This window comes from Phaenicophaeus curvirostris, chromosome 17, assembly GCF_032191515.1.
Source record: "Phaenicophaeus curvirostris isolate KB17595 chromosome 17, BPBGC_Pcur_1.0, whole genome shotgun sequence".
Lineage (NCBI taxonomy): Eukaryota > Metazoa > Chordata > Aves > Cuculiformes > Cuculidae > Phaenicophaeus > Phaenicophaeus curvirostris.
In genome coordinates, this window is record NC_091408.1 from 7,361,294 (window position 1) to 7,385,415 (window position 24,122).

The window sequence follows — 24,122 nt, forward strand, 5'->3', positions numbered from 1 at the left end:
GGGGGGGGGACTGGGGGGGGTCCCCAGTTCGCGGAACGAGCTGCTGTGGGGGAACTTTTCATCCCACCACGCCGAGCATCCAGCACCCCCCTTACAAGCGCCCCCCACCTCTTGTTGCTCTTCCAAAAAAAAAAAAAGTTTTGCCCCCTCCAAACATAATTAAACCACCCAAAAACTAAGCGATTCACACCCTAGCCCAACTCAGGACTCCCTCAAACCCTCCCTAAGCATCGTTTAAAAAGAAATAAATTAAAATAAAAGCAGAAGTTGTGGGAAAATAGGGGGGTTGGATTTTTTTTTTTTTTTTCAGTGTTTCCTCCCCCCGGCCCCCCAGCCAGGTGCATACTCACTTGGCAGCACAGGTACAAACCACCCTCAACAATAGAGGCGCGTTGTTTTTTTCCCCTCTGTGCCAAGCACAAGGCTGGAGCCAATTTAGATCTGCTATAAATTAAGAGGTTGCCATGGGGACCGCGCTCCCATTGGCCGCGGCCGGGGCGACGCGGGCCCCGACGTCAGGAAATCTGAATAAGGATGCGCGAATTACTAAAGGCGGGGGACAAAGCTGGCGATGGGGACAGCATGAGAGTGGCGGAGCGGCGGCGGCGGAGCAGAGCGAGGCCCCGGGGCTGCCGGCTGCAAGGGGGGGGGGTTCATGCACCCCTCCCGCCGCTCCCGCTGCCGCAGAGCCCGCCGAGCTCCGCAGGGACCCGCGCTGCGTCTCGGACCGGGGAGGGGATTCTCCTTCTTCACCTTCTTCTTCTTCTTCTTCTTTCTCGGGGGTGGTTTGGATTTTTTTCCCTTTTTTTTTCGGGGAGGGGGGCATCGTTTTTTCCCCTCCCGCCGTCGAGGCTCCGGAGAGAAGAGGGGGAAGAACTTGACAGTCGCATCATCTGAATTTCCCCTTATTCTCTCAACTAATTTTTTTAACTATTATTTTTTGTAAATTTTTCTATTTTTAAAATTTATTTATTTGTTTATTTTTATTTTTTAATTTTTTATTTTTCTTTTTTTTAATTTTTAATTTTTTTTTATTTTTTTTAAATTTTTTTTCCTTTTAATTTTTTTTCCTGCGGTTTTGAGCCGCCGCGGGGCTTTGACTTCTCGTTTGCGCGTCTCCCATCGCCCGGCGGAGGTTATGATGGTGCATTGTGCGGGCTGCGAGAGGCCGATCTTGGACCGCTTCCTACTGAACGTCTTGGACAGGGCATGGCACATCAAATGCGTCCAGTGCTGCGAGTGCAAGTGCAACCTCACCGAGAAATGCTTCTCCAGGGAAGGCAAACTCTACTGCAAAAATGACTTTTTCAGGTGAGCGCCGGCCCCCCCTCCCGCTTCCAACCCCGCGGATTCACACCGCGGCCGCTTTAGGGGGAGCTTGGGGGGCTCCCTGCATCCCTGAGCATCCCTCAGCATCCTTCAGCATCCCTGAGCATCCCTCTCTGCCTGCCCCACCGCTCCAGGCTGGGGTCCTGCTGTAGGAGGGAGCAACGAGGCTGTGCCCCCGCCTCTTTTCAAATCTCCCTGTGTCCTTGTGTCCCCCCCCCACTCCCTGTGACCCCCGGCCTGGCGCTGCTCGCCCCCCTCTTGGGACCACAGGCCCCGGGGAAGACAGTAGCCAAAACTTCCCCCTCCTCCAGCTCTCCGCAGCTCCTTAAACGCCCCTAATGACTGCGATAAGGTGCCGAGGGGGAAATTAGGGGCCGGGATGGGAAGGGGGGGGACGATGACTTATGACTCCTAATGCCCTCACTACATCAACGTCACGGGGAAGCAGCCAGGGACTCTGAAGTTGTGTGTGACACCGCCGCAGGGGAAAAAGGGGGACCCTGCCTGGGCACCCCAGGGCCTGGCAGCTCCCGGCTCCCCCGGGAACCTGGCAGTAGTAGCCCCCGCTCCCCGCTTTTGGGGGCATTTTTTTGTGTTTGTGTGGGTTTTGACTTTTTTTGTTTTGTTTTGTACGATTATTCTTTTTTTTTTTTTCATTTTTTTCCCTCTTCCTTCCTATTTGTTTGGTTTGGATTTGGGATGTAAGGTTTTGTTTTGGTGGGGGTTTTTTTGTTGTTCTTGGTTTGGTTTTTTTTTCTCGTTTCCAGCCGATTCGGATTCCCTGGAAAAAATAATTTTTAAAAACGAATCCTAGGGTGAAAAAAAAAAAATACGCTCTGCTTCCAGCGGAAAGAAGGAAACACGGAGATTTCCAAAGAGCTGCTTCCAACCAGGAAAAATCCACCCTCGGGAGAGCGGGACGGTGCCGGCGCCGGGCTGGAGACCCAGGGATGCTCCCTTCTCCTCCCGTTGTTATTTTGGGTACACGGTGCCCCCACCACCGCCGCTCCTCTTTTTTTTTTTTTTTAATTTTTTAAAATTTTTATTTTCCCGTCGCTCTGACCGCGATTTACCCGTTTTCTCCCTGGATTTTCAAGCCGGCGCCGGGTGGATCCGAGCCCGGGAGGCACCGGTGTAAACGAAATCGGCTCCCGCGGAGCGCTGAGAGGAACCCCCGCCGCCCTCCCCTTCCCTCCAGCCCTTCTGGAGGCAAATCCTGTCGAGGATGCTCATCCCGGGTGGAGACACCCCAAACCCGAGCTCGGGATGAGTAGGGATGAAGGCTCCCCACCCTCCTCACCCCAAAGGGTCGCGCATCACTTCAACCTCCCAGCGAAAGATGCTGGAGGATCGGGCTCCCGCGGTGGGATTTTTGAGGAGGGGCGGGAATCGGTATAAACGGCTCCCAGCTCTCGTTTTTTTTCCCCTTTTCCAGGAGGTTTGGTACCAAATGCGCCGGCTGCTCCCAAGGCATCTCCCCCAGCGACCTCGTCCGAAAAGCCCGGAATAAAGTCTTTCACCTGAACTGTTTCACCTGCATGGTCTGCAACAAGCAGCTCTCCACGGGCGAGGAACTCTATATCATAGACGAAAACAAATTTGTTTGCAAAGAGGATTATTTGAACTCTCCCAGTTTGAAGGAAGGAAGCCTCAACTCAGGTACGAGCGGCTCAGCCCGCAGCATCTCCCGGGAAAGCCCGGGGATGGATGCTCCCGGTACCTCCCGCCGCACCGGCAAGGAGATTTCGTTTTGGGGGTGATGGGCTGCCCCCCCCGCAGCCAGCCTGACACACACACACCCCCCCCATGGGGAGGGATTTGGGGTGAAAACCTTGGAAAAGGGTGTAAAGCTCGGTAACCCCCCGCCCCACGCGGGATGCGGACACACGCGTGGGATGAGCAGCCCCGCAGCATCGCTCTCCATCCCTACGGCTCCTGCCCCTACGGCAGCGGGGATGAAGGGGGGTGGGGAACCAGGACATCCCCCCCCCAACAGCCCCACAGCCCCCCCTGCGAGTGCCCGGTCCCCCCCCCGCCGCGGGCCTGATCCTTCGCCTCCTTTCACCCAGAGGCAAAGCTCCCATTTGACTTCCTTGGAAGCTGTCTCTGCGTCAGGACAGCAGGATCAGGCCCCCTCCTGCTGTCCCAGCCCTGCCAGGCGCCTGTGCTCACCCCCTTCCGTGGGCTCTCTCTCCGTCCAGCACCCGGGGCCGGATCCTGCCACGCCAGTCAGTGGGGCCGCTGCTGTGAGCGAGGCGAGTAGAGCTTGGCCTTGGGGGGTGGTGGTGCTGGCATCAGGGACCCCGAGATGGGGGGGGGCGGGGTGCAGGGGGGGGGTGAGCCAGGCTTCAGGCAGTGACCCCCGAACCCTGACAGCGACCGGTTGCGTATTTTTCCCCGATGCCACAATCCGCTTCCCGCTGTGGAAGTTGCAGGGGGGGAGAGGGGGAGCACGAGGGGCTGCGGTGGGGCCTGGGGAGTCACCCCATCTCCAGCTCCCCCCATCAGTGCACAGGGACAGATCCGTTGGCGATTGCCCGGAGCTCTGCATGATGTTGAGGGGCGATGCTTTAGGGGTACTGGCGGGGGGCAGAGAGGATCTGCACCCCTTGCTGCTCTCCAACACCCCCCAACTCCTCTCCTGGAAAGCAGCGGGGGGCTGGGTGGGCCAGGGAAGGCAGGGGAGAGGGGGGTTGATCTCTCCCCTAAGTCATTCGCCCCCCCTCCTTTCCTCTCTGGGTCTCCTTTACAGTGTCCTCATGTACAGACAGGAGTTTGTCCCCGGATCTCCAGGACCCCATGCAGGACGACACCAAGGAGACAGACAACTCGACCTCCTCCGACAAGGAGACCACCAACAATGAGAACGAGGAGCAGAACTCGGGCACCAAGCGGAGGGGGCCCCGCACCACCATTAAAGCCAAGCAGCTGGAGACCCTCAAAGCTGCCTTCGCTGCCACCCCCAAACCCACTCGCCACATCCGAGAGCAGCTGGCCCAGGAGACCGGCCTCAACATGAGAGTCATCCAGGTAGGGCAGCCCCAGCCCACCCCCTGCCCCAACAAAGCAGTGTGATGTCACGGGTCTGGCCGGTGACATCATTCCTGCCGCAAACTGAGGTTCCTGTAACATCAGAGCTTCACAGGCCATTTCCTCTTGCAAAGAGCAGGGATAGGGAAAGGACCCGCACGGGGAGGAAAGGAGAAGGGGTGCTGGTGGGACCCCCAAATGGTTCAAGGCCGTGACGGTCTCTCCCAGGTGCTGGGATGCTGAGGGTGGCCCCACGAGCTGGGGAAGTGGGAATAAGCAAACCCCATCCATCCCCTGCCAGCATCACCCCAGCCCCAAACCTGCACCCATCCCATGCTCACAGGGGTTAGCGAGGATCCTCCACCCTGTGCTTTATTCACTTACCCCATGGGAAAAGATGAAAACCAGCCCCAAAACGTGAGCCATATGGCCTCCTCCAGTGGCTTGGCGGAGCAGGATTCCCTGGCATGCGCAGGAGATGGATGCTCCGGTCTCGTGAAAGCAAGGAGAAGCCATTGCGCTCTGCAGGCAGCCCGGCACTTTCTTACTGCACTGCCCCCATGAAGAAAATCCCTGCGGAAATGTAGGGATTAATGGGCTTTAATAGAGGCATTAATAGGGGAGGACTCTCTGGCTTTGCCGGCAGTGGGGCTGTGATTCCCGGCTCCCAGCAGAGTGGAGCAGGAGAAGTCCCTGGAGGAGTGTGATATATTCATTCCCCCGAGCTGCCCCGTCCCCGGGGAACACGAGGTGGGAGGGGGCAATAATCCAGACACCCCACCAGGCTGGAGGAGAGGTGTGCATGGGCTGAGGCCGTGCAGTTCGGATGAGACGGACACCATGTATTCCCTTTCTCTTTTCTCTCCGTCCTCACCAGCTGGCTTTTCTTCCCTCTCCCTGCCCAGCACAGCAGGTGCTCATCTCCCCGCTCCCCACTTTCTGCCTGCTTCTGCCATGACCCAGAGTTTCTTTCCCCCTTTTCCTCCCTTCTTTGCCCCCCTATATGGGAAAAATCTTCTTCCCACATCCTCTGGCTGCCCTCTCCCTTTAGGGACCGATGGGCTGAGGACGTGCACACGGGGATGCAGCCCTAGAGCTGGGATTTTAATAAACCGCATTATTCTGTGTGTGTCCCCGGCCCCTGTGCTCCTTTGGCAAGAGGAAAGGGTTATTAAAAACCACTCAGCGGTGGGAAAACCTGTCCCTTCCAGGGGCAGACACAAGATTTGCATCCCTTTCCCCGGACAGTCTTGGGGTGAGAGGGTGCTGATGCCGGCCCATCTGCAGGTCTGGTTCCAGAACCGTCGGTCCAAGGAGCGCCGGATGAAGCAGCTGAGCGCGCTGGGAGCGCGCCGGCACGCCTTCTTCCGCAGCCCCCGCAGGATGAGGCCCCTCGGCGGCCGCCTCGACGAGTCCGAGATGCTCGGTTCGACGCCCTACACGTACTACGGAGGTGAGGGGGCCCTGCCCTATCCCCCCTCCTTTATCCTTCCCTCCTCCTTCCTCTTTCCCTTTGTTCTTCCTCCGTCCGGCTTCTCTCTGGGTTTTTTCCTCCTTCCTTCTTTGCTCCCTGTCACCTGGGGCCCTGAGGGGATGGTGAGGGGCACTCACTCACAAGGCACATGTGTGTGCACACTGACGCACGGACAACCACGCGCTTCCACACGTGTGCACGTCCACGCAGGGACAGCCAGGTGCACCCTTGCCTGTGCGCACCTACGCAGAGACAGTCTGCGCACCCACACGCGTGCAAATACACACACCAGCCCAAGAATGAGCATCCACGCACACATGGATGTGTCCACACACTCTCACACCCACACAGGGATAACCGTGTGTGTGCACAGCCGTGCAGAGACGCCCACGCATATCCAACCCTGAGCACATCATGCACATCCACGCGTGTGCACGTCCCTGCAGAGACACCCGTGGGTGCCCACGTGCATCCATACACGCGCACACCTATGCGAGGACAGCCAAGTGCACCCACAGATGTTCGTGCCCATGCATGGATAGCCGTGTGCACCCACGTGTGTGCACACCCGTGCAGGCACAGCCACGCTCCCCAACACGTGTGCACACCACACACCAGCCCCAGGTGCTCATACACACGTGCACAGGCGTGCTCACATCCGTGCAGGTACATCTGTGCACTCACATCCACGTGCTTGCACACCCCCACAGGGACAGTCATGTGTAACCACGCCTGTGCACACCCACGCAGACATCCACAAACCCCCACACAGACATCCACAAACCCTGATGCACGTGCACACCCATGCAGACATCCACAAGCCCCCACGCGTGTGCACACTCATGCAGACACCCACAAACCCTGACAAGTGTGCACACTCACTCAGACATCCACAAACCCCCATGCGTGTGCACACTGCATCCCAGCTGCGCATCCCTGTGCGAAACCGTGCAGACACGTCCACGCACACACCACTCTCACCCCCCCGCCGGGCACTGATTCAGGGCCCCTCACCCTCGAACAAAGCCCCAGCTGCGGGGCTTTTGTGCCCCTTTCAGGCCCCATTTGTTCCAATCACCTCCTGGTCCCGCAGCATATGGATGGGCGCCCAGACCCACTGCCCCGATGGGACGGGATGGGCGCCGCCTCCACTCTCCCCCCTACCCATGCAAGCCCCCCAGAAACTGCATTTTTAAAGCCTCCTCCTGACCAGGGGCTTTCCAGGCCCCCCTTGATGCCCTGAAGTTAATTTCTAGATCCCTTCCAGGCTGCCAAACATACATATATTCCCCCTATTATACACATATCTTCACCCATTGTATATATTTTCCCTATTTTATATACATATTTCTCATTGTATATATATATTTCCCTTTTTATATACATTTTTCCCCATTTCCTTTATGCAGATTTTCCCCCATTCCCTTTATAAATATAATTTCCCTAATTCCCTTTATTTATATATATACATACAATTTCCCCCCACCAATTAAGAATTAAATTGCATCCATCCTCCTCCCCCAAGCCACCCCAGCCTGGGGGTCCTTCTCCTTCCATATCCCTTCTTTGGTTTAGTGTTTGATAGGAATGGTTGGACTCGATAATCCGGTGGGTCTCTTCCAACCTGGTGATTCTATGATTCCCTCCCTCCAGGCGAGGCAGAGAGCAGGTGACAAACATTGCAACCTTTAGGACAAGCTTATTTCTCTCCCTGACCTCAAATTTGCTGCGGGCACTTTGGTCCAGAGCCCTTTGGAGGGGGCAGCAGGGCTGGGTGTGGAGCACAGTGGGATTTGGGGAGGTTTAGGGCTGTGAGGAACCAGCTCCATCCATCTCTCCCCTCCCTCGCAGATTACCAAGGTGACTACTACGGACCGGGAGGCAATTATGACTTTTTCCCCCACGGGCCACCCTCCCAAGCCCAGTCGCCAGCCGACTCCAGCTACCTTCAGAACTCAGGACCTGGCTCCACACCCCTGGGACCCTTGGAGCCCCCCCTAAGCGGACACCACTCCTCAGAAAACCAAAGGTACACGGATATGATCTCGCACCCCGACACCCCCAGCCCCGAGCCGGGGATGACCGGTTCGCTGCACCCCATCCCGGGAGAGGTCTTCAGCGGGGGGCCCAGCCCCCCCTTCTCCATGTCCAGCAATAGCGGCTACAGCGGGGCTCTCTCGCACCCCAACCCGGAGCTCAGCGAGGCGGCGGTGTGGTAGGCCTGGCGCGGGCACGCGTGTGCGTGCGGAGAGGCGCGGGGGGAAGAAAAGCACCCCCACATTCCCCCAGCCCACGCGTGTCCCCCCCTCCTCAGAGCATCGCATCCCTCTCGCCGGATAAAGCCCCCTCTCCGATGCCAAAACGCATCCCTGCGCCCCCCTGGTCACTGCAGAGCCACCCCAACACACACCCAGGACTTTGGGGCCACCCTGCTACCTCCCTCGCTCGGCACCTTCCCCCCAGCACCGAGGGGGGGGGGTGATGAAAGGTGCCCAGCCCCGAAGACCCCCCCGCCGGCGGCAGGACCACTGCCTCTCGGACCAAAGCTGAACTCACCTGGACACAGGTCCCATCGCCCCGGCAGCACCTGGGGAAAAGGGGGGGGCTGCAGCAGGGCTCCCTCCTGCTGATTAGCATCCTTTTTAATTATCCCTTACCACATCACGGTGGGGGGGAAACGGGGAACAGCAGGAATAACACCCCCACCCCTCCTCCCCTGCTCTTGTTTTTGTTCCCGTTTTATCCCCAAGGAGAAGGTGGGTTTGGAGCCGGTTTTCGGTGATGGGGAGCAGGGGGGTGCAGGGGGTCAGGCCCAGGGAGACCCCACTGACTGGCTGAGACTGGGCTCCCACACGGTGGAAAAGCCACCAGACAGAGGCAGAAACAGGAAAAAAACCTAAATAATAATAAAAAAAGACAACAACAACAAAACAATAAACAACATCAACCCCACAACAAAACCAACCTAAGCACCACGACAGCAGAAATTAAACCCGAGCCTCGACGCCGAGTCCCACCCCAACGTTTAAGGATGTATTATAGTTTTTGCTTCTAGTTTCTTTATTTTGTATAAAGGAGAAACAAATAAAGTATGTTTTTGTGTTTACTGATTATTTATTGTACTTTAGTCATCGGAGGCTCCGAATTTTTCTATTTTGAAGGCAGGGAGGGGGTGGCACCGGGGAGGGGGGCAAAAGGATAGAGGGGGGGAAAAAAAAAGAAGGAGAATGGAAAAGGAAAGAAATAAAACTTGTTTTCTGAAAGCGTCGTGGGTTTCCTGTCCCCGCTGCCTCTTGCAGAGGCTGTTAGTGTGAATGGCTCTTGTTGTTCAATGTGAATAAAAAACCTTTTAGTTACCTACTGTTCGGTCACCTGGTCCCTTTCATTTTATTAACTTTTTTTTTTTTAAGACAAGACCACGAGAGGTGCTGGCAGGGCTGCCCTGTCTCCATTCCCCCTGTCCCCATCCCATCCCCCCCTGTCCCCCAACCCCAGGCGGGGTCAAGGGGAGCCATCCCTGCTGGGTGGCTACTGTGCACAGCCCTGCATCACCCACCTGGTACCCCAGCTCCCCCTCCATCCCCCTCCTTACTCCAGATCTCCAGCAGGGGAGGGGTGGAGGGGCACGTTTCCCAGCTCAACACCTTCCCCCCAGCAGATTGTACATCATTTCTTGCTGTGGACCCCCCAGACCCCTCCCCGGGGTACCCCAGAGGCAGCCCCGCTGGCAGAGCATCCCCATGGATGCTGCTAGGGGGACACCTTAAAGGGGGGGGTGGGGGGGGTGAAGGGGGGACTGAACATCCTCAGCATTTTTAGCCCCATCTGAGGGCACTGAGGGTGGGCAGGTGGGGGGGTATTTCCTATGAACGCCCCCAGCCCTACCCCTCATTTTCTGAGATACACAAATAAATAAAGTCCAAGGCAGGCTGCAGCCCTGAACTAATATTTAAAATGCAAAATCATGGCAGTTTCCCCACACACACCTTGTCTTGCAGTAAAAAGATATAAACAGAATAAATTACCTTCCCTCGCTGGCTTACGAGAGTCCCTCTCTCCTGACCTGAATTTTAAGTCCTGGCTTGCTTGTAGCACGGAGCACGATGATTTATGAAAAGCCAGCCACTTCTCTGCATATTTTCTCTGTTCAGCCAAGTGGTGGAATTTATCCTTCCTATACCATTACTGGCGTTAATAACAGGGTGGCAAACGAGCCGAGCCCCAAGAGATCCCTCAGCCAGGAGCCAGGGCCATCACAAAAACACTAAACTCCCCCCACTCACAAAGCAAAACACCTCCCTTTTTAACAGGTGGAGAAACTGAGGCAGGAGAGCAGCCAGCTGCTCTATTCCACTCCACCTCTTCCAGGTTGGTGGTGTTATCAGGTAACGTGTTCTTCTTATAAGGAAGGGAGAAGGTGGTGTTAAATGACTCCCTCCCAGCATCGTCTTGAGCATTATAAAATAGAGCACAAGGTCGTTCACTGGGTGAATACTGGCTGCTCTTATTGTTATTAAACCAAATACACCTGAGTGCTGTTTGCAGGCTGCTGGGACACCCTGTCCCCAGGATGGGGACAAGCTGCAGGAAGAATTTTGGGTGATGCTGGCATACTCCGAGCTGCCACATCCCACGCAGGGGTCTGGAGGGCTCTGTGCAAGAGGCTGGGGCTCAGGGGGAGCAGTCCCTCAAGAAAGGACTCGCTGGCACGAGAGAACAGAGCCAAACCTTCCTCTAAGTCACCAGCCAGGGGTTGCCCATCCCAGCAAACACCCACCCTTGGCTCAGCACCGACAGGAGGGACCTGATGGCTGGAGAAAGCCCAGTGGCCAGATCCAGGCCATGGGACACGGAGTTGGCCTTGCAGGAGCAGCTGGGTTCAGCCTGTTGGTTACCCCAGCTCTTTACCAGAGCTGGTTTGAGGTCCCCATCGCAATGAGGAGAAGGTTGCAGCATCACAACGGAGACTGGAGTCCCCGTCACAGCCAAGGTCAAGGTCCCTTATTCCTAGGAGTCCCAAGAAGGCACCAGCACCCAGGGTTCACACCTGCTGCAAGGTGACTGTGGGTGATCACCCACCAGCTGGGACCATGCCTACCCCCAGACACCCTGTACCCCCACATCCCTGTAAGGACACCTGATCTGGTTAAATACACTCCCGCTCCTGCAGAGGGGTCGGACTTGATGACCTGTAAAGGTCTCCTCCAACCTGAAGCATTCCATTAATCCCAAAGCCCACTCCCTCTCAGCTGGCACCCAAAGCCTGAGCACTCCCTTGTCAAGACAAGGAGGAGGAAAAGCTCCTTGTTGGGGTGACTGGGGAGTCACCTCCAGCAATAAACCCCATGGGACCATGCTGGGAAGCACCACTGCCAGCTCCCAGCTGTCCCCAGGCCCCAGCATCAGTCCTAGGAATAAACTCCTTTTCAAAAGCTGTTGGGCAAACATCAAGGCTATTTTTTTTTCTGACCTTTTTCCCTATTTTTTTTTTTTTCAGAAAGAGAAGGTCTGCAGAAGGTGGAAAGTAATCAGGTTTTGGACCTGGGATAAAAAATCGCTGGAGTAGGTTGGGCTGACTCCTTATAATTAATAGTGTGCCTCGTAATAGGATTCTCCAGCCTTCGGTGCTCCCTGGAAACAACTTTTTACATAAGATACTGCCCACGATGGAGCAGCGGAGTTTTGATTTATGGGGTTTTGGCCTCCGAGAAGCGTTTGGGGAGGCTGGACTGGCCAGGGGGATGTACCAGCGAGAGGGGAAAAGGGCCAAAGGCAGGGAGGGTGTTTCCATGGGGTTGGCAGTTGGGTCCCAGGGCAGGTGCTTGGCCAGAGGAAAGGGGGATGCCTGTGATCCAGAGACAGAGGTGGTCCTGGGGCTGAGTCCTCTCTGCTCTGAAGGGCAGAAGGAGGAGGCTGAGAAGGGTTTTTGAGGCAGGAAAGGGCTTATCTCCCTTCCTAATATCACCAGGTGGTGCTTGGGGCATGGGCTTAGTTGGGAAACCAGGGAGGATTTGGGGCTGGGGAGCCCATGTTCCTAGGGATGAGAGGACGGAGGAGGGAGAAGTGGCACTGGGGGGATGCAAAAAAACCCTGGGGGGTGCAATACCAAAGGGCTAAAAGCAAACACAGCACTAGAGGGTGGGAATGGGGGAGAGCAGGAAAGCCTGGAGAACAAGGGGGGAATGGGAAAAAGAGTGGGATGGGGGGAAAAGAGGGATCACAAGGCTCCAGGACAGGGTACACACACCCACAGCCCCGTGTCAGTGCACCCTGAAGCCTGTGGGTGTTAAACACAACTGGGGAGCTCCACCAATAAATCACCATAACGAGCGGGTCTGTGTGTGTTGTTCTCTTCTGACCGCAGACAGCGCAGCAGGAATAGGAGAATATTGTAATAATTAATAATCATTAGAATAATAATGCATAAAGACAGTAGCAAAGTAATTAGTCAGAGAAGGAGCGCTTGCTAATTGAGGCGGGGAACTGCAGTCCAAACAGCCTGGAGAGGAACAGGGGAGAGAGGGGAGGGGGGACCGAAGGTTGGGGGACGTGAAGGAGGGTTCCCGACATGTCCAAGGGGCAGAGTGGGATGTGTGCACCCCAATCCTGCTTTTGGACAGGCGGGGGGTGCACAGGCAGGGCCCTGACTCCATCCCTGCCTGCAGTGTGAGCCCCGGTCTCATCCACCCCGTGTGCCTCAGTTTCCCCATCCCTATACGGGTGCTGGGGCAGAGGATGCAGGAGGAATCCGGCACTGTTTCTACCAGGTAGTGGGGCTTTAATTTGGTTATTTTGGAAGGAAAGCAAGCAGCGGGTGCCAGCAGCATTCCGTGGTGTCCCCCTCCTCCGGGTGGGGGTCACTCCAGCCCCAGCTGGCTCTTCAGGGCCTGCAGCTGGGCCACCTGGATGCTGCTGCCCCCACAAACCACCACCACCACGGAGCCCAGCGGGGTCCGCAGCCGCCCCTCGCGCTGCAGCCGCTGCAGCCGCCCCGTGTAGAGCAAAGCCAGGGCGGCACCGCACGCCGGCTGCACCAGCATCCGCTCATCATCTGCGGGGGCAAGAGCCGGGAGGACACCCTGAGCCACCCACCCACCGACCTCCAGGCTCCAATTCATCCCAGGACCTGGTGGTGTCCCTGTCGCCCCTGCTCACCCAAGAACTGCTCCACAGCTCGCACAGCTTCCGTGTCCTCCACCACCTGGGAGATGACCTGGCACTCCTGGGCGCACTCCAGCGCCCGTGCAGCCACCGTCTTGGCTCCCAGGCACTTGGCCACACTGGGACACAAGGGGATGGAGGTGGTCAGAGCGGTCGTGGGACCATCCATCCTGTGAGCTGGGCTGCCAACTCATCGCACGCACGGCCGCTCTGACCAAGGCTGCTCACCTGGTGATGTCGGGCAGCGAGACGAGCCGTCCGGCTGCCAGCGCCACGTGGAAGCTGTGAGCTCCCCGGGTCTCGGCGGCGACGATGGGGACGTCCTGCCAGCCCACCTGGTGCAGGCCAGCCACGACGCCCGCCAGCAGCCCCCCGCCCCCCACAGCCAGCAGGATGGCATCTGGTTTTGTGTCCAGCGAGTCCTTCAGCTCCCAGACCAGGCTGGCATGACCCTGCCTGTAGGATGAAGCGGGGCAAGGAGGATGCAGCTCGGTCCTTAGGGATGGGGACCAGGGGCAGGAGCTGAGCCCTGGCAGCACTCACCACACCAAGGGGTGGTCGAAGGGATGGATGCTGACCCAGCCCTCGGTCCGTGCCAGCTCCAGGGCTCTCGTGTTGGCTTCATCCCACACCTGGTGGGGGGCAACAGGGGCTCAGCAGGGTCACATCCAGCCCTTGCAGCCCAGAGATGGGTCCCTTGTCACCGTGGGTCCAGGTGACATCCAAAACCCACCCAGGGCACTGGGCTGAGGTGGGGGTCCCCGGGGTGACCCTGCTGCAACAGTGAGGTGCAGGTGATGCATGAGGACACCTCAGGATGGCGTTTGCCATGTACATCCCTGGCATGGCAGAGCAGGCAGATCCCAGGCTCAGCCCCCTCTGGGTCCCCTCAGACCCCAGTTTTAGGAGGCTCTTACCTGGCCAGAGACCTCCACCTGTGCCCCCAGCTCCTCCAGCTTGCGCACGGTGGTGGGGCCGGTGGTGCTGGGGACCACAACGGTGACCGGCAGCCCCAGCTTCTTGGCTGCGTATGCTGCTGCCAGACCTGCGTTCCCCCCTGCAGAAAGCGGGGGGTCAGGCAGGGCTTGCCTCGCCCTGCGCTCCCCATATTGTTCATGAGATTCCTCCCCATGGATCCCACAGTTCCAACTTGGGGCCCCGTTACCTGAGGAGCACACAAAGTGGCGACAGCCCTTCTTGGCAGCCTAAAAGGGAGGAGAGAAGAAGAGAAGCCTGGTCTCCCCACCATGCCCCTCTGTGAGGGTGTGGGAGCACCCTGCCCACGCTCACCTGCTGGCAGAGGTGGCCAATGCCCCGGATCTTGAAGGAGCCCGTGGGCTGCACGTTTTCTAGCTTCATGTAGACCTTGGTGCCTGCTGCCTTGGACAGGGGCAAGCTCTCCAGGACGGGCGAGATGATGTGGAAGGGCTTCTCGTCCCTGCTAGGCTGGGCTGCCATGGCCCTGGAGATGGATGCTCTGCTAGGGAGAGGTTGTGAAGGCCCCAGCTGCTCCGCACGGGTTCCACCCTGCAGCCCTACTGCCCACCCTGGGCTCGGTATGGGGCACAGGAGCCCTTTGGGAGGGACGAGACTGTCCCCAGCATCCCCTCCCAGCTCTGTGGTGCAGCCACACTGAGTCCTGGTCCCAGGACAAGCCGGTTCACCTGCCCTCCATCCTCCTGGTCCCCAAGCCCCCAGTGTCCCCCTCTGTCACCCCACAGAGATTACCTGGTGTCCCTGGGGCCTCGGAGGGTGTCCCCAGCTCCTTCCCCTCAGCTGCAGCCAAGACTGGGGGACGGAGGAGAGAGAGGCAATGCCAGCGTCCCCTTGTCCCCGTGCCCAGCAGTGCAGCGGGGCAAGGGGCAGGGGTTAAACATTGCCCTGGTCCTGGCTGTTTGCTCAGCACCAGGTGGGTTTTTCCAACTGCAGGGCTGGATTTGTGCCCGAAGCATCCAGCCGTGGCCCGGGCACGGTGCCGGGGTTCGTTCTCAGCAGGCACTGCCACGTGCGGCCACGGCGGCCAAATCCCAGCGGCCCTCGCATGCCCAGGAGATGGGATGTGGGCGCCCAGGACACAGGGAGGAGAGGCAGCTCCCAAATTTCTTCGGGGACCCCAAGGGTTTGCCCCTCATCAAGTGGATACAAGCTTTGCTTTTTCTTGGATCCAGCCAGAAACGCATCCTGGCAGATTTGAGGACTTTGTCTGTTTGACCCGGTGTAGCCTGTGCACCTCAAATTCCTAGCAGACAGCTGAGACACCCCCACCACCTCCAAATGAGCCATTGCATCCCCTAGCGGAGCTCCCCTACCCGCTGGCAGCCCCAGGGTCCCCTCCAAGCCACACGTCCCCACGGGGTCTCAGTCCTGCCAGCTGTTTAAGCCCCCCAGAATGACCCCCCTCCCACCTCCAGCTGGCCAAGCCGGGCACCCCACAGGCAGGGGGGTCTGGGGTCCCCATGAAGCTTGTGCAGGTGCCCCATGAACAACCCCAGCGGAGGGGCTGCCTGGATGGAAGCAACCAGAGATGGCTGAGCCCCGAGGTCCAGCAGCACCCAGGGGACCCCAGACCCACCCCCGGCTTGTCACCCCACCCCGGCGACACCTCCCAGGGTAAAGGGCCCCCCAGTACGCACTGTACCTCTGCCTCGAGGGGCTGGCTCTGTCCCTAAGCAGGGGAGGAGGAGGAGAGTGGGATCTGGAGGAAGGTCTGGTCCTGGCTCCTCGCCCCGCAGCCGCAGAGGATTTCTCTGGAGGCATCTGAAAGCAGAGGCCGCTTTGGCACAAGGTTAGTCCCGTCCTCCTCCTCCGTTGTGGATCCAGAGGGACCCCAAGGGGTGGGGGGGGCACTGCACACAAGCTGGCATGCGCATGACAGCGTAATGGGGTGCACTGGGATCCCCCCCACTGCCCCTGTCAGGTTAGACAGCAGAGAAATAGACCCGGGAATACAAGATTTCATTCCCCTGACTCAAACCGTCCCCCTAAGAGCACCACTGGTGACGGGCACCAAGCAGGAGCTGGAGCCCAGGGCAGCCCTATCCTTGACGGAGCTGCGCTTTGGCAATGAACCAACCCACCCCCTGGTGCTCGTGCCATCGTTAGGCTTCAGAGTGAACGGCGCAGGGTCAGCACAAAGGCACAGTGCAGGCACCTCTGCACTGAGCCCCGCTGCTTTTGGGATGCGGAGGACTGAAAAGGCAGGGGATGAGGAGGATTTCTTCAACGGGGTATCAAGGTAGGGGGAGAAAGGCAAGCTCCAGCGCCGCTGGGGAAGGCGATGCCGGGCTGCCCCTGGGTCCTGTTCTCTGGGCAGCCTCTGAGCTGGCACGATACTTAGCCACTTCTGTTTGTTTTTCCGCTTAAAAAAAAGAAAAGGAACAGCAACACAGCTGCTGTTGGGTTTCCAGCGTGACTGACCTTCAGCATCGATATACCTGTCCTTCCTTGCTGCCCTGTCACTTGGTGGCAGTGACCTTCTCCTACCTGGGGAAACTGAGGCACAGGGCCCCACTAAGAGCAACCCTCGCTCCAGGAGGCCCCAACACCACAGGGACATGGGCACAGCCTCTACCACCCCCACCTTACCTGCAACCACCCCAGCAGCCAGCACAGCGGGTTTTGGACACCTCACATTGTCCAGGGCACCTATCACAGATTTTGGGGTGACAACAGCCCTGACCCTGCTGTAACCCAGCTCCTGCAGCCCCTGGGGAGCCACAGGGCCCCCTATTCCAGTGGGAACCTGGTGCCTTCAAAGTGCTGCCGAGCACCAGCTCATTAATCCCCCAGTAATGACCTCGTTATTCCTAACGAGGCAGAGCAGATCAAGGGAGCTGCAGTAAGAGGATTTTGCAACGGGGTTTTGGGGCTGGGGGAAACACAGGTGGCAGAGGAGGGGAAGACAAAAGGGAAAAGGATGGTCACCCCATCCTAGGGGGTGAGTGGTGGGACCTCCCTGCTCCATCCCACAGCCTGCGCTCCCCCCATTTCAGCAGCTCTGACCCAGACAGGGCACGCAGCCTGATGCAGCAGCAGAGAAACCAAAGCAGCCTGCACCCTCAAAAAAGCAGGGCCTGGCTGGCTGCACACCCTCCCACTGGCATCGGGAGGCAGTGAAGAACCAGGGAGCACCCCGTTAATTTGTGGGGAAAACACTTCGTGAGCCCAACCCTCATACCAAAGAACCCATCCCCACACACCAGAGAACCTCAGCAGAGCGCAAAGCAGAGCCGCCACCACCCCTGCACACACATCACTTTTATTTGTCACAGCCAAACCAGGTCACTCCCCTCCTCTCCGCCCCACGGGCGAGCCCCAGCCTCGCAGGACCCCCCATTTTCTGGGAAGAGGACCCCCCCAAACCAGACTCCAGCCCTGTGCCAGGGAGAGAGCACGGCCCCTTGCGCAGCACAGCTGGCATCACGGGGATGCGGCAGCGAGAGGCAGAAGCAGAAAGAGCCAGGGGGATAAGAGACCCAAAGCCATTCCCCTGGGGACAGGGCAGAGCTGGGAGCGCTGTCCTATGTCCACATAGGACAGATCGCATGGACGGACACACGGACGGGTTCAACCCAGGCTCAGTCCCAGTGGACCTTGATGGGGGGGAAGGTCCAGAGGTCAGGGTGGCCCATGTGGAGCTGGGCGCTGCAGGGGGACGCGCTCCAGCGGAAGGCGGGCACGTCGTCCCAGGTGGGACCGCTGGCAGCCACCAGCCTGAAGGTGGGGGCCATGCCTGACGAGGTGACCTGGGGGGATAAAAAAATAGGGGTGCAAGTCAACACGAGGAAGGACAACGCAGCCCAGGGGGAGCACCCTCAAAGAGGGGACCCTCCAGCTCCCCCACCTTCATGTCGGTGCCACCATGGCAGCGCTGGCGCAGGGCAGGGAAGGGGTAGGTGCCGTTGGCGGGGTTGAGGTCAGAGCGGGCAGAGATGGTGTTCTCTGCATTCGGGGCAGGGTCACAGCTCCCACACCGCGATAGCGGGTCCTTCAGGTAGTTGTTGTATCTGCAAAGTAGTTGAGAGAGTCATGGTTAAGGCAGGGAATCTATAGAATCACCAGGTTAGAAAAGACCCACTGGATCATCGAGTCCAACCATAATAATGAATAATGAAAAGGTCATAATAATGAAAAGGTCAGCCTGAGGGCTGCAGATCCCTAGAGGAGGCATGGGGGACACTGAGGTTTGAGGGCCCCCAGCACACACCTCATCAGGCGGACCATGGAGTCCAAGTCATGGACCAGCGTCTGGTTCCGGCGGAAGATCTGGGCACGTGGGTTCTTGTCATAGGTGAACCAGTCGCCGTACTTCTTCACCAGCTCCAGGTTCCCGCTGGCGTTGAAAATCTCCTCAAAGTACCTGAGTGCAGAGCAACAGGACCCAGCAAGTCAGCACCCAAGGAAAGCAGGAACAAGGCCAGCATCGGCTGCCCTCCTTCATGGGACATGTGGGACAGGGCTGGATGGAGCTCACGGCACATTGTAGCTGGCCCAGTAGCCTTGCTGGTAGAGCAGCTCTGTCTGATCGGCCGTCACCACCAAGCCCCTGTGCCAAGAGGAAGAACATTGGTCAGAGCAGATTATGAAATCCAGCCGGCGGACACACTGGGAAAGGGGGGCAGTCCTGGTGAGAGTCCCTGATGCTGGGATCTCACCCCAGCCAGGGGTGCCAGACAACCACTGCCTGCATACAAGCATCCCCCAAGAGCCTTGAGCTGCAGACTGGGAGCGCAGGTAGCTCCTGCCTGTATTTGCATCCCCACCACCCACCACCCACCACCCACCACCCACCTCCCACCCTTCAAAACAGGGATGGAATGGGACAGGACACTTGGTGCTTTCCCAGATCCATGTGGGTGGGAGAGGAAAGGCTTCTGCTGTGACTCAGCTCAAGAAGGAATAGGGGCACTCACGGGATCTGCTCCAGCACAGTCAGCACACCCTGCTGTGGGCTTGCTTTCCCTGGTGTGAAGGCCTTGTAGTCCACCACCATCCACTGGTTGTTGTACCTGGCATGGAGAAGGGGGAAAGCATCCCTCCAGCAGCTGGACAATCCCCAGGGACACCCCTGCTGCCCAGGGAAGCATCCCTCCATCCAATCCCACCCTGCTCCAGGACAACTTCCCACATCCCATCCTGCCCTGCTCACGTGCCGCTGTTGAACTGTCGGAAGACAGCAGCCCACTCGGGACCGCTGCGAGCCAGGCGGTTGGCCACGATGTTCCTCAGCCACTCCAGGACGCTGCCCCGTGGGTCCAGGTACTTCCACCGTGCCGGGTTGTTATTCCCGATGGTGGTTTCCAGCGTTACCTATGGGAAGGGGGGCGATAGAGAGAGCAGTGGAGCCAGGGAGGGGTCCCCCAGGACCAGAACCCCCCCACTCACCAACCCACTGCTGAGGATGTAGAAGTCATCCCCGGAGAAGATGGTGCCAGGGTAGGAGGAAAACACCTGGACGCTCCCAGGGATCTGCGAACTGCCTAGAGGGGGGCGATGCAAAAGCAGGGAGGTATCAGAAGGGGGGTGTCAGATGCAGCTCCCCCCCCCAGCCCAGCCCACGCACCGCTGGCCGAGGCGCGGAAGGGCAGTGTGTACTTCTTGATGATGCGCAGCATGGACTGGTAGGAGGTCCAGGTGTCGTGGGCCACCAGGAGATCCCGATGGCCCGGCAGCAGCTTGAGCAGGGCAGAGCAGGAGCCCGAGCCCAGGACGCGGTGCGAGGAGGAGCGGTTCAGGGCAGATTCCAGGTCCTCCAAGTCACCCCCCAACTGCAGCAGGCTGGGGGCAAGGGGGTATCAGGTGGGGAACAGGAGCTGAGCTGTCTCAGAGCTCTGTTTGTCTGTCCAGGCCAGAGGGTGTTTCTCCATCCCACCCCAGGGCAGGCGCTAATGCCAGGAGTGCCTTGACAGCCTAAGTAGGGAGGGAAGGGTGAGCACAGCAGTGGGGAAACAGAGGCAGGGGCCAGCAGCAGGCTGGGGGGGCACCCACCACCCACCCCATGGTGTCAGGGAGGAGGAGAACCTGCCTTGGCTCCATCCTGCCCCAGCAGCAGAGGCTGAGTGCCTGGAGAAGGTCAGCAAGGGGGACTAAAAGCAGAACTGGGTATCCTTGGATACCCAGGAATCATCCTCATGGCACCCCCCAGCATCACCCTGACCTTTGGGGTGACCACCCCCCATCACCTCCGAGAAGGAGCTCACAGGAAGCCGAAGGGTGCCAGGGTGAACCTGCCACCAGGGAAGTCCAGGCGCCCGTTGTAGCTGTCCTCCAGCCCCTTCAGCTGCAGCAGAGCCAGGCGCACCTGCAGGGACAGGGACAGAGCTGGCCTTTGGCTCCTGTGGAGAAGAGCAGCTAGGGATTTGAGGGGATGGACTGCCACCTTCCTCCGGGATATGCAGCAGATCCAGTGGATCCCCAGGAGGAGTCGTGGGGGCAGGCATGGGGCCATGACTCAGCACCAGTGGCTGGAGGGGGCCGAGCCACCCCTGTGCACCCCAACAGCGCCACATGAGGGTCCCACGGGGGGACAGTCATGAGTTGCCTCTGCTCGCCCAGGGGACAAGAATCCACAGGAGCGAGCTCCCCGTCATCCTGCCTGGAGCCCAGCCAAGACCCTCAACTCAGTGCCCATCCCCTCTTCTTGCTTAAAGCCCCAATTAGCCCAGGGCTGTTAATTAGTAAGGGGGGTTCACCCTGTGTGGGGGTACCCCATCCTCACCTGGTGCCAGTACTCGGGGTTCTCCTGCTTCTCCATCTGCTCCTCCATCCAGGCCAGGTTGGCTTCGAGGTAGCTCCGCAGCTTCTCGCAGTACTCGCTCTCATACTTGAAGGGGCCGCAGTAGCCCACCATGGTGTTCATCCAGTGCATGTACATCAGCTGAGGGACACGGTGTTGGCATCATCAGCCAGGGAAAGCACAGGGAGAGGGGAAAAGACTGTGCCGTGCCCCTCAGGACCCTGATTTTGGAGGGGTCACCCCATACCTGCTCAGAGACGGCGGCCTCGGCGAGCCCAGCGGCATAGGCTTGCAGGCTGTCATTGTACGAGGCATTGGTGGTCACCTCCAGGAAGGCCCAGCTGGGGGGACAGTGGACACAGGTAGGAAGCAGTCACAGGTGGGAAGGGGTCACGGGAGGGAAGGGGTCATGGGAGGGAAGGGGTCATGGATGGAAATGGTCATGAGAGGGAAGAAGTCACAGGAGGCAAGAGGTCATCGGTGGGAAGAGGTCACAGGAGGGAAGGGGTCATGGATGGAAATGATCACGGGAGGGAAGGGGACACAGGAGGGAAGAAGACATGGGAGGGAAGGGGTCATGGATGGAAATGATCACGGGGGAAGGGGACACGGGTGGGAAGGAGACACGGGAGGGAAGGGGTCATGGATGGAAATGATCACGGGGGAAGGGGACACGGGTGGGAAGGAGACACGGGAGGGAAGGGGTCATGGATGAAAATGATCACAGGGGGAAAGAGATCACGGGAGGGAAGGGGACATGGGAGGGAAGGGGTCATGGGGGGAAAGATATCACAGGAGAGAAGGGGTCATGGATGGAAATGATCACGGGAGGGAAGGGGTCCTGGACAGAAATGGTCATGAGAGGGAAGAAGTCACAGGAGGCAAGAGGTTATGGGTGGGAAGAGGTCACGGGAGGGAAGGGGTCATGGATGGAAATGATCACAGGGGGAAGGGGACACGGGTGGGAAGGAGACACGGGAGGGAAGAGGACACGGGAGGGAAGAGGTCATGGGGGGAAAGATATCACAGGAGGGAAGGGTTCATGGATGGAAATGATCACGGGGGGAAGGGGACACGGGTGGGAAGGGGCCATGGCGGGAAAGAGATCACAGAAGGGAAGGGGTCATGGGGGGAAATGATCACGGGGGGAAGGGGACACGGGAGGGAAGGGGTCACGGGTGGCAAATGGCCAAGGGATGGAAGAGGTGCCGGGCGAGAGGCGGTGAGGGGCGGGCCGGGCGCCCCCCCCCAGCCACCCCGCCCGTACCCGACGGTGGGGATGAGGTCGTCGAGGCTGGCCCAGGCGACGGCGTCGGGGTGGCGGCCGGGCAGGAGGCGCAGCCGGCCCGAGCCGGGCTCCAGCAGCACCGACACGTTGCGGGGCGGCGGGGCGGCGGCTGCCCCGGCCACGGCGGCCACAGCGGCCACGAGCAGGGCCCGCAGCGCCGCCATGGCTGCCCCGCGCCGCGGCGCCAGGGGGCGGGGGCGGGGAGGGGGCGGGGCGGGGGCGGGGCCAGAGGGGGACTGGCCAATGGGAGAGGCGGGATGGCGGCTGTGGGCGGGGCAGGAAGGGGACGGGCCAATGGGAGGTGGCGTGGGCGTGGCTTGAGGGGTGTGGGTGGGGTCAGAGCGGCCCGGGCCAATGAAAGGGGGTGTTGTTTTGGGGGCGTGGCCTGATGTGACCACGCCCCCTGCCGGCTTTGCGGGCGGGGTGGGGGGTGTCGTAGCCTTTGGCCCCCCTCGTCCTCCCCCTTTGCAGCCCCCCGGCTCAGCCCCGCGCTCCCCCACCTCCTCACCCCCCCCAGACATACCCCACCAATGAGAGGCAGACGCGGAGCCCTCGCTGTGGGGACTCCGCGTGTCCCCCGTGGGCTCCAACCCCACCCGTGCACCCCCATCACTGGGTGTCTGACAGTGGAGCGGGCTGTGCCGACCCTCACCTGGGGTTTTGGGCCAGGGGTGACAAGCTAGGCGGTGGTCCCCAACCCACAAGCCCCCACAGGCGCAGCCTTGTGCAATCCTGCACGTTCACTGCCCTCCCCAGCAGGCAAAGTCCCCCGAGGCACAGGGTGTCTTGGTGAGGCAGGGGCAGAGGGCTCGGACAGCCCCCACTCACGGTGGTGAAGACGCCGTGGGATGCAGAACGTCCCCTGGCCCAGCTCCAGCCCCCTCCCAGCCTGCCCTCCCCAGCCACCCTCTTGGTTGTACCCCTGAACGGCTGCCACTGCCTGTCTGAGGCCTGGCGCACTCGTGTCATGCCATAGCAGAGTGGCCAGTAGCACCTATAAGGGACAGAGCTTCACCCCCAAACCGCACAGTGTTGCCCAGTGAGCCCTGAGGCTCGGCCGGGAGCCACTGGGGTGGGGGTGCTGGTGGGCACCATGCCCCAGCAGGGAGGAACCAGTAATTCCCTTTATCGGATCAGCTGCGGGGCAGGGAAAGGTCACATGCGCCTGGGGTTATCCTGGGCAGGCAGCACCCCAAAGGCATCGCTCACACAGGCACGTGGCACGGCGAGCACGCCCCACCAGTTGCTGCTAGTTAATTTTCCAGTACTACCCAGTGCCTGAAACGTCCCGGCAGAATCACTAGGTTGGAAAGAACCCACTGGATCGAGTCCAGCCATTCCTACCCATCACTAAACCATAGAATCATAGAATCACCAGGTTGGAAAAGACCCATCAGATCATCAAGTCCAACCATTCCCATCAATCACTAAACCATGTCCCTCAGCGCCTCGTCCACCCGTGCCTTAACCCCCTCCAGGGAAGGGGACTCAAGCTCCTCCCTGGGCAGCCTCTGCCAGTGTCCAATGACCCTTTCTGTGAAAATTTTTTTTCCTAACGTCCAGCCTGAACCTCCCCTGGTGGAGCTTGAGGCCATTCCCTCTCATCCTGTCCCCTGTCACTTGGGAGAAGAGGCCAGCTCCCTCCTCTCCACAACCTCCTTTCAGGTAGTTGTAGAGAGCAATGAGGTCTCCCCTCAGCCTCCTCTTCTCCAGGCTAAACACCCCCAGATCTCTCAGACGTTCCTCATAAGGCCTGTTCTCCAGCCCCCTCACCAGCTTCGTTGCTCTTCTCTGGACTCGCTCCAGAGCCTCAACATCCTTCTTGTGGTGAGGGGCCCAGAACTGAACACAGGATTCGAGGAGCGGTCTCACCAGTGCCGAGTACAGAGGGAGAAGAACCTCCCTGGACCTGCTGGTCACGCCGTTTCTGATCCAAGCCAAGATGCCATTGGCCTTCTTGGCCACCTGGGCCCCTGCTGGCTCATGTTCAGTCGCTGTCACCCAACACCCCCAGGTCTCCCTCCTCCAGGCAGTTTCCAGCCAGGCTTCTCCCAGTCTGGAGCTGCTCAGGGTTGTTGTGCCCCAAGAGCAGGACCCGGCGCTTG

General features: G+C 59.3%; 3 protein-coding genes across 3 annotated transcripts; 1 reads left to right on the forward strand and 2 right to left on the reverse strand.

The window, feature by feature from the left end:
- The first annotated feature begins 1,141 nt into the window (after positions 1 to 1,141).
- On the forward strand, positions 1,142 to 8,052 carry LHX5 (LIM homeobox 5). Its single transcript, XM_069871038.1, has 6 exons — positions 1,142 to 1,311; positions 2,765 to 2,997; positions 3,845 to 3,854; positions 4,101 to 4,359; positions 5,647 to 5,812; positions 7,685 to 8,052. The coding sequence occupies exons 1-6, from the start codon at positions 1,142 to 1,144 to the stop codon at positions 8,050 to 8,052; spliced, it is 1,206 nt and encodes a 401-aa protein (XP_069727139.1).
- A 4,141-nt stretch (positions 8,053 to 12,193) lies between these two features.
- On the reverse strand, positions 12,194 to 14,504 carry SDSL (serine dehydratase like). The gene is made up of 7 exons (XM_069870705.1): positions 14,285 to 14,504; positions 14,160 to 14,199; positions 13,912 to 14,051; positions 13,538 to 13,626; positions 13,223 to 13,450; positions 12,989 to 13,113; positions 12,194 to 12,884 (listed from the first exon to the last, which is right to left on the reverse strand). Exons 1-7 carry the CDS (start codon positions 14,450 to 14,452, stop codon positions 12,691 to 12,693), a joined length of 984 nt encoding a protein of 327 aa, XP_069726806.1. The 5' UTR covers positions 14,453 to 14,504; the 3' UTR covers positions 12,194 to 12,690.
- Positions 14,505 to 17,229: 2,725 nt separating this feature from the next.
- On the reverse strand, positions 17,230 to 22,194 carry PLBD2 (phospholipase B domain containing 2). Its single transcript, XM_069871286.1, has 12 exons — positions 21,997 to 22,194; positions 20,977 to 21,070; positions 20,712 to 20,870; positions 20,194 to 20,294; positions 19,557 to 19,771; positions 19,379 to 19,473; positions 19,143 to 19,303; positions 18,907 to 19,002; positions 18,468 to 18,539; positions 18,201 to 18,353; positions 17,838 to 18,000; positions 17,230 to 17,739 (listed from the first exon to the last, which is right to left on the reverse strand). The coding sequence occupies exons 1-12, from the start codon at positions 22,179 to 22,181 to the stop codon at positions 17,572 to 17,574; spliced, it is 1,662 nt and encodes a 553-aa protein (XP_069727387.1). The 5' UTR covers positions 22,182 to 22,194; the 3' UTR covers positions 17,230 to 17,571.
- Between the last annotated feature and the right edge of the window lie 1,928 nt (positions 22,195 to 24,122).

Excerpts from the sequence above, each read along its gene's own strand:
- SDSL (XM_069870705.1), bottom strand. The coding sequence starts at position 14,452 with ATGGCAGCCCAGCCTAGCAGGGACGAGAAGCCCTTCCACATCATCTCG. Across the intron at positions 14,052-14,159 it reads CCACTTTGTGTGCTCCTCAG|GGGGGAACGCAGGTCTGGCA; the intron begins GTAACGGGGCCC and ends CGCTTTCTGCAG. Across the intron at positions 12,885-12,988 it reads AGCTGTGGAGCAGTTCTTGG|ATGATGAGCGGATGCTGGTG; the intron begins GTGAGCAGGGGC and ends TTGCCCCCGCAG.
- PLBD2 (XM_069871286.1), bottom strand. The coding sequence starts at position 22,181 with ATGGCGGCGCTGCGGGCCCTGCTCGTGGCCGCTGTGGCCGCCGTGGCC. Across the intron at positions 18,540-18,906 it reads ACTGTGCTGGAGCAGATCCC|GGGCTTGGTGGTGACGGCCG; the intron begins GTGAGTGCCCCT and ends CTCTTGGCACAG. Across the intron at positions 17,740-17,837 it reads ATGGTGGCACCGACATGAAG|GTCACCTCGTCAGGCATGGC; the intron begins GTGGGGGAGCTG and ends TTATCCCCCCAG.
- LHX5 (XM_069871038.1), top strand. The coding sequence starts at position 1,142 with ATGGTGCATTGTGCGGGCTGCGAGAGGCCGATCTTGGACCGCTTCCTA. Across the intron at positions 1,312-2,764 it reads TGCAAAAATGACTTTTTCAG|GAGGTTTGGTACCAAATGCG; the intron begins GTGAGCGCCGGC and ends CCCCTTTTCCAG. Across the intron at positions 5,813-7,684 it reads GCCCTACACGTACTACGGAG|ATTACCAAGGTGACTACTAC; the intron begins GTGAGGGGGCCC and ends CCTCCCTCGCAG.